Source organism: Trichechus manatus, unplaced genomic scaffold (assembly GCF_000243295.1).
Source record: "Trichechus manatus latirostris isolate Lorelei unplaced genomic scaffold, TriManLat1.0 scaffold00025, whole genome shotgun sequence".
Taxonomy (NCBI): domain Eukaryota; kingdom Metazoa; phylum Chordata; class Mammalia; order Sirenia; family Trichechidae; genus Trichechus; species Trichechus manatus.
The window spans coordinates 5513831-5522423 of record NW_004443961.1 but is presented as its reverse complement, the minus strand read 5'-3'; the positions used below and the strand labels follow the sequence as shown (position 1 = coordinate 5522423).

The following is an 8593-nucleotide window of genomic DNA, read 5'->3' as shown; positions in this document are numbered from 1 at the left end:
ATTGTTATGTGACCCTAGTTGCTCTCCCTATACTGTGACAGCACACTCCTCCTTTCTACCCTAGATTTCCCGTGTCCATTCAACCAGTAACTAACCCTCTCTGCCTTCTTGTCTCACCTACGGACAGGAGCTGCCCATTTAGTCTCATGTATCTACTTGAGCTAAGAAGCACACTCTTCATGAGCATCATGTTATGTCCCATAGTCCAGTGTAATCTTTATCTGAACAGCTGGCCTTGGGAATGGTTTTAGTTTTGGGCTAACAGAGAGTCTGGGTGCCCTGTCTTCCCAGGGTCCCTCTAGTCCCGGTCAAACCATTAAGTCTGGTCTTTTTACTAGAATTTGAGTTCTGCACCTCACTTTTCTCCTGCTCCGTCAGGGATTCTCTGTTATGTTCCCTTTCAGGGCAGTCATTGATGGTAGCTGGGCACTATCTAGTTCTTCTGGTCTCAGGCTGATGAAGTCTCTGGTTTATGTGGCCTTTCTGTCTCTTGGGCTTATATTTTCCTTGTGTCTTTGGTGTTCTTCATTCTCCTTTGCTCCAGGTGGTTTGGGACCAGTTGATGCATCTTAGATGGCCACTTGCTAGTTTTTAAGACCATAAGAGGTTAATATTAAAATTTGTGGTTAAAAGTGTATTAACCTGTTACTTTCCATATCTTTGGTGAATTGAAAAAGAATGGCTTCTCACCAACCCTGTTTGACCAGATATAAACATACATTTTTGTACTGTAAGGAAGATTAAAAACCAGAAGAAGATGGACATTTTTGTCCTTTAATTCTCTAAAAATAGAATGGAATGGAGAACTTCTGTCCTTGGTGCCAGTGTCTTCCTATCCAGGAGAAAAAACTAGGCTAGATTCATTTCCAAATCTAAATTCTGAGCCCTGATTGCTGGCTTGATACCTCTTTAAAAGATGTAAAATTTCCTTTCCACTTAAATTGACAACATAATTAGCAGAATTGGACCCAAAGCAGATTTCTCATTAACAATAGGTTATGATATCAAGATTACCATGTCAAAGGTCACCTTACTTACATCTCCATCAGTGTTGGCTAAGACTTTAGAATCACCCTAGGGTAGATTTCTGAATTGCCAGCTCAAAGATTGACTTTGTTTTTTTATAATTGATTGGTCTTGCTCTTGCTATTCAGTTGCTGTTTATATAACCAAAATGCTTATTTTTATAATTTTCAGATGATGTGAAATTGTCAGAAATAGATTTTCCTGTGGGCAGAAGCAAACTATTGAAAAAAGAATTACCTTCTAAAGATGTACTGAAGACACTGCCTAAAACACTTAAACGACAGTCCAAACAAACTAGTTATCTGGATGATAGCACAAAAGAGCTTTCCCCAAGGAAGAAAGTAAAGTTAAGCACAAATGAGATGACAGTTGTGAATTTAGAAGGTGATATGCAGATTGATTGTGTAAATGAATCGAAGCATACAGAGCCACCATTTCCAGAGTCATTTGCCTCAGTGGATTCAACACCCGTGTCTTCTCTCCAGAAAGGGACCAAACCTATTCAGGCCTTGCTTGCAAAGAATATTGGGAACAAAGTGACCTTAACAAACCAGCTGCCTCCTTCCACAGGTAGAAGCGCTCCTGCCGTGGAAAAGCCAGTGCTATCTCCTCCACGAGCGAGCTCCATAAAGCCAGCATCAACCTGCCATGCCAGTACAAAAGGCCCTTTACAGATGGTATACAAAATGCCCTGTGGCCAGTGGTTGCCAGTAGATCTCCATAACAGCTCTGTAAAGATTCAGATGCAACCTATGGTGGATCCTAAAACAGGAGAAAAAGTCATGCAGCAGGTTCTCATTCTGCCCAAGAATTTTGTGATTCAGCACAAGGAGGGAAAAGCAGTTGCGAAAGAAATACCCCCACTTCAGCAAAAGGGTACAGAGCAGCTTTGTTCATCTCTCCCACACACAGCAAATGTAAACTCCTCTTTAACATCAGTTCTTGTCAACTCAACAGGAACTGTTTCTGCCCAACTACCTAGTCCAGTTTTCAACAAGACGATTGCATCGTTATCAAATGCGAGTAGTGCTAGACCACAGCCTTTGTCACCTATAACCTCCATAAGTAATTTATTAACACCACCAGTTAAGACTAGCCAGAATGAGGCAGGAAAACCCAAGAATGCAGTCTCAACAGCCACATTCCCCCAGCCCATTGCTTCACCGACCATTTCCTCAACAGTTCAGCCTGTGGTATCAGCAACGACACTAAGTGGATCTACAAATCCTGGAAGTTCCCTTAACTCTTTTGTACAACAAGCTGCTGATTCTTTCGAAGCAAAGCAAGAACTGCAGACTGTGTGTATAAGAGATTCACAGTCAATTCTTGTTAGGACACGAGGTGGCAACACTGGAGTTGTGAAAGTACAGACCAATCCAGATCAAAACTCACCCAGCAGTTTAGCTTCAAGTTCAGTTTTCACTTTTGCTCCTCAGCTTCAGGCATTTCTGGTGCCAAAATCAACAACTTCCTCATCCTCTACTTTTTCACCAGTAGCTGGAACAACTGCTCCATCTAGTCTCCCACCCTTTGGCCAAACATCAGCTTCAGTTTCCATTCCAACTGGCTTTAATCCATCTGTGGGGAAAAATCTCAAACTTATATTAGGCCAGCCCTCTTGCAGTGGTAATTTGGGCCACTTGATAGATAAAACGTCACCCATGTCCTCTTCTCCTTTGAAGTCCTCTGTTTCTTCTAGCCCTCTACTACCATCAACAACAAATAGTTCCGTTAGCGTAATTAGCATAGCAACAGGAAATTTTGGACAAACCAACACAAATGTTACTCATACTCCAACTAAACAGCAACAAGTAGATTATATCCCAAGAAGTTACCCTGTTACTCGGTCTGAAGCAACAGCCACAACAAATGGAGATGTGATCAGTGGGACTGCACTTCAGAAGCTTATGTTGGTATCCGCTCCCTCTGGTCTGTCTTCAGGCAGTGGAAGTGCAGTCACTGTGCCACCTGCACTGACATCTACAGGCGTTTCTACCCAGAAACTAGTTTTTATTAATGCTGCAGTTCCAAGTGGCACTTCAACACCAACTATTGTTGCAGAATCATTAAAACAAACTCTGCCTCCTTCCTTGAGTAAAACTTACGTTAAGACGCCAGACCAACCGCAAATAGTGCTGATTCCCTCTACCATGGGAGCACCAGTAAAAATAAATCCATCACCAACTGTGTCTCAGATAAAAGATGTGAAAATTGGACTAAACATAGGTCAAGCAATTGTAAATACTTCGGGCAGTGTGCCAGCTGTACCATCAATTAACATATTGCAAAATGTCACCCCAAAAGGAGAAGGAAAAAGTAGCAAGGGCTATGTTTTGCCATTGTCAACAAGTGGTAATTCGGTTCCAGTAAGCTCCAATCTTGTGAGTCAAAATACCACACCTGTCAGTGAAACTGTGGGTTCTGCAGCACGAGCAGTAAACATGTTTTCAGTAACAGGAGCAAATGTACCTCTGGGTTCTCCTTCAGCGACCTCAACCTGTGCTTCTGTCGGGACACGACCTCCTGTTCTGGTCAGTGGAAATGATACCTCGTCAAGAATGATGCCTATTTTGTCAAATAGACTTTGCACGTCGAATCTCAGCAACACTGTGGCTATATCAACTGTGAAAACAGGACATCTTGCATCATCTGTTCTGATTTCAACTACACAACCAACAGTGTCTCCTCAATGTTTAACATCAGCTTTGCAAATCCCGGTTACTGTTGCCTTGCCTACACCTGTGACTGCATCCCCTACCATAGTCAACACAGTTCCACATCTGGCAGCAGTACCAGGAGCCACACATGCTGTCTCTCTCCCTAAAAGGCAATCTCGGACTTCTGTCCAGTTTCAGTCACCAGGGATTTCAACTACAGTGCCAACGCATGTAAACACAAATAAACCTCAAACCGAATTGCCATCCCTTTCTCTGAGTCCAGGTAAAATAATTAATATTTCCAATTTTGCTGCTCTGCCGAACCAGCAAATGTCCCCTACTTCAGTAAAATCAACCCCCAGTTACAATTCTGCTGCTTGTGGCTCTGCTGTTCACACTGCTGCAACAGCATCAAATCTAATTAGTCTGGCAGGGGCTCAGTTCAGTGAACCTTGTATTCAGCAAAAAATCGTCATCAACACAAGTACACCTTTGGCACCTGGTACTCAGATCATGATTAATGGAACCCGGTTTATTGTTCCACCACAAGGTCTTGGAGCTGGCAGCCACGTTCTTCTTATATCTGCTAATTCAAAGTATGGACTTCCCTTAGTTCTGAACAGTGGCCAGGGCGTTCCCCCTACACCAATAGATAACCCTGCCCAAAAGATCACGCTAGTATCAAATAATTCTTTAAGTGGTCAACCTGTAAAACATCCTCTAAAAAGCTCTACAAAAATTGTAAACTCCTTTGGGAATGCAAGTTTTCTACCCACGGTACATACTACACCACAAATAGTGAACACAACTGCTCAAGTGTCTGTCCCACCTCCAGCACCAACAGTGTCGATGTCAGTAATTAAGTCTCCTCCAGCTACTCTTCTGGCTAAAACTTCTTTGGTTTCTGCCATTTGCTCTAGTAATCCGCCACTGCCAAGTAGCACTTCAGTATTTCACTTGGACACATCTGTCAAGAAATTGTTGGTCAGCCCAGAAGGAGCCATTTTAAATACCATAAATACTCCAGCATCTAAGGTTTCTTCACTCTCTCCGTCTCTCTCTCAAATTGTATCTGCCAGTCGAAACCCTGCCTCTGTCTTCCCTGCGTTTCAGTCGTCTGGCTTAGAGAAGCCTGACGCAGCTGCATCTTGAATTTAGACGAAACGAGCCAGTTTTTAAATAATGGGGCATTGTTTTGACTCCCAGAAGAATTTTAACTGTTTATTATACTGTTGAAAACATACTATACATAGTTGTGTTTTTTTTTCCTCTCTCTCTCTTTTTAATGTATCTTTTCATTAGCTTGCAATAAGGTTTTGTTTGCTTGGGGAGAGAGAAAATCTGTTCCATTTCACTCAGTGGTATGAGTATGTTTTCAAAGGTTGTTTATATAGACAGTCAGGATTTACCTATCTGTATAACATACATTGAACAAAGTCAAGTTTGACTGGTTTAGAGTAAGCTAGCCTTTTGCACACTTGGCATTGACATGTTTCTTTTTGAATTTGGACTGTTGCAGCATATCTACGCTATGGTATTCTGTGTCATTAGTGAAATCTTATTTTTGTTTCTGTAAAAATATACATATATATATATTTATGCATTGTGAAAATGCAGTCAATGGTGTAAAATTGTACATATTCCTAAATCCCTAACAACCTGTACTAAACTATATGTACAAAGAACTATGCTGTCTTATTTATGTTTTGTTTACATAATGTATAGTTTTTTAAGTATTTTAGTAATTTTGGACCAGTGAACTGTTAGCAACAATGCAGAAGAATCTGCGTGTAATAAACTGAGTTGCTGTATTTCTTTGTTTGAATGCCATTTTTAAGGTGTGTGCTTGTCCCATTGAAAGGATGCATGATATAAACGAAGACAGTCTTTTACAAAAAAAGAATTGAGGCTAGGAAATTTGGATTAAGAATAGTTAGTGTTTGTGTAGGGTGTTACAGATTTTGGATTTTGCTTTCACATATTGATCCTCATAGTACTATTGAGAGATTAAGAGATATGTCCCAGCTCACCCAGCTAGTAGGTGACAGAGCCAGTACTTATTTTTTTTTAAATCCTTTTTCCATGGTTCTACCTTACTTAGAAGATTCCACCATAGAGTTCATTGTTTTAACCTTTTTCTTGTCACCCACCACCAAATTTTGACGAAAAGAAGTTATCTGTCTTCAGGTTAATGTATTTGGTCTCTGTTTATACATGCCAGATATACTTTTTTTTAAAGCTTTTTAGTTTTAAATAATTTTAGATTCACAGGAAGTTGCAAAGATGTGACAGAGAGGTCTTGTGTACTCTTGGCCCTGTTTTCCCCAGATTTTTTTTTAATTGAGGCATCGGTTCTTAGTGACTGATTTTCCAAAATGTTTAAAAACGTGAATTTTTTTTTAGAATAAAAAGTGAATGTAGATACCTTCAGTTGACTGATGAAGTGTTTTCTATTTGCTTTTTTTTTTTTTTTTTAATTACAGAGGAATTATTTAAATTCCATAGTAAAGCAAAATTTATGGCTCAACTGATTCTCAGGGTTTGACTTTATGGTATTTCAGAATATGCCTCACTCTAAGTAAAAGATAGCTTCTGTATTTATTAACTCTTCGTATCCATTATCTTATTTGAGATACTACTGGTTGTATACTCTTCCACCTTCCATTTATAAATACTGTTAAACCTCATCACATAGAGTTACTGTCTGCAGTTGACAATGGTGAGAGTGGGCCTGAAGACTTTTGAAACTGCATTGAAATGTAGTTATCAGGTGGAGAGGGCGTGAGGCTCTTCTTAGAAAGTTGCTAAAGGCTCTCAAAAACCTATATTTATACTCAGACAGCACCTTTGCCAGTCATGTCTGCGCCCTGCTCAGTCAGCTTCCCCCTTCCCCTGTCAGTTTAGATAAACCTTGGCTTTCAGAGGGAAGTAGGTGATGTGTGAAGTGCATTGCATTGTACGTAGGTGATGCTCAATTACTGAATATATTCACAAGCTCCACTTTCAAAAGAGAACAACCTACAACTGTTCATCTTTTGTCTCAAAGGAATTCTGTAAACCACATCCAGATACTAATTTACTGAATTACCTGTGGTGTAACTTTTTAATCCCATTGAAGGACCTGAAAAACCACTAAACTTCTTCCAACTCCAAAACCCACATCCTAACATGACCTTAAAAGCTCTGTGTGATCTGGTGAACCTTTATCATTGTGGCATTTCAGCCTGCTCTACCCTTGTTCACTGTGCTCTGCTTTTCTTTTAGTTCCTAGAAAGTTCGAGACACCTCATGGCCTTTCCAGATGTTCTTTGAGTTGTCACATCCCCTCACAGGTTCTCAGTTCGTACTACATAACACCTCCCTCGCCCTGCCCCAGCCAGCGTCATGCTGCTGCCGTCACACAGATTGAGGAGAATACAGAAGAAGATTCTCATTCATAGCACTGCTTGACAACTGTAATAAAATTAGCCGCTTGCAATCGTTTGTTTAATGCCTGCCGTCCTGACTCCTGGAAAGCAGGTACCTTGTCTGTCTGCATCGTTACAACACCAGCAACACACCATGGACCGTCAGTGTGTATTTGTTGAATAAATGAGTGCGAAATCCAGATAGCTTCTTATATTTCTAGATAACTTTTTTAAAAAATAATACTCCAGTTTTTTACTAGAAATTTGACTAAATCAATGGATTTATATAATCAAAAAGCCAAATTCCTTTCCTTCACCTCCAGTTTTGTAGATCATTGTGCATTTCTGGATCTTGGCCAAACAGTACAAAGTCGGATTCCTCAGTTCTTTGTGTGCAGTGTTCTTTACAGGTCATCTGTAAAGGCAGCCATGTAAGGGAGGCATGTCCCCACAGTGCTACCTGAAAAGGGTTCTTAGGTTTCCACACTTACTATAGAATTAGGCCATTTGGGTGTCTGTATTCAGTATCGTTTTAAATGTTAAAATGTGCTGAAGTAACATGCCCTCGTTTTGTATTGGCTCTTCCCCTTTGTTTCATTTCCTATGGTTTTTCCTGCAAAAAAAAAAATTGTTTTTCCTTTGTGATTTGATGAAGAAAATGTGTGTGTATGTATTTTACTAATCACAAAGGAAAAACATATTTAAGTGACTGTTAGATCTTTGCTCCCATTCCAAGCCTCTGATTTTATTAGTGTAGTTAATAATTAGTTGAGGTAATAGTTCTATGATTAAAGTAGTGATGGCTCTAAATATGTACACTAAGATCAACTAAAATGTTCACTTAATTCAGTAGATCATTGGTTTAGGAAACAATGACTTTAGAAATCTTTAATATTAAAAGCTTGAGAAGGTGACAAGTTCTGAAAATGATCTAAGGAGTTTGATGGGGTAATTTACTTACCCAAAATTAAACTGCTATAACTTGAGAAGATACACAATTTACCCTCAGTCATTGCAGAAGTTGTTTCGCCATCACCTGAGCCTGAAGCTTCACTGTCACTAAAATGTTGCCATCTACCCTGGTTATTCTTCTTGCTCATTTATTCAACAAGCATTTACTGTGCACAACAGTGTGCTTGATGCTTATGGGAGTAGCAAGAAAGCTGAAGGACATGGCAGAGGTCAGAAGGTTCTTATAAGATGCCTTGGAGACAAAATCTGAAAGGGAGAAATGTCTATAGTTAAACAGTAATATATGAAGAATTAATAGAAATGAAGTGTGTGTGGTTTATATGTATGTAATCTTCAACATCATTCTTAAATTATTGACATAAATTCAAAGCACCTACTAGAGATGTAAATTCATTCCACGCACTTATTGAGGACCGTATCTCATATCAGAAGATGTAGGAACAAGTAAGATCCCATCCCTACCCTTAATACAAAAAATAATAAAGAAATATAGTAAGTAAATATCTCAGGGGACAACTTGGTCGGTCAATT

The 8593-nt window shown here is 39.7% G+C and overlaps 1 protein-coding gene across 4 annotated transcripts in view; it reads left to right on the top strand.

Annotated features, from left to right (window-relative positions):
* The window catches only part of BRD10 (bromodomain containing 10), a 108282-nt gene extending 102788 nt beyond the window's left edge, over positions 1-5494 (top strand). For all 4 annotated transcript variants that reach the window (XM_023728600.1, XM_004373484.3, XM_023728601.1 and 1 more), the window contains one exon: positions 1198-5494. In XM_023728600.1, the coding sequence (XP_023584368.1) occupies positions 1198-4835 (3638 nt within the window). In that variant the 3' untranslated portion in view covers positions 4836-5494. The remainder of the gene's footprint in view (positions 1-1197) is intronic.
* The last annotated feature ends 3099 nt before the right edge of the window (positions 5495-8593 follow it).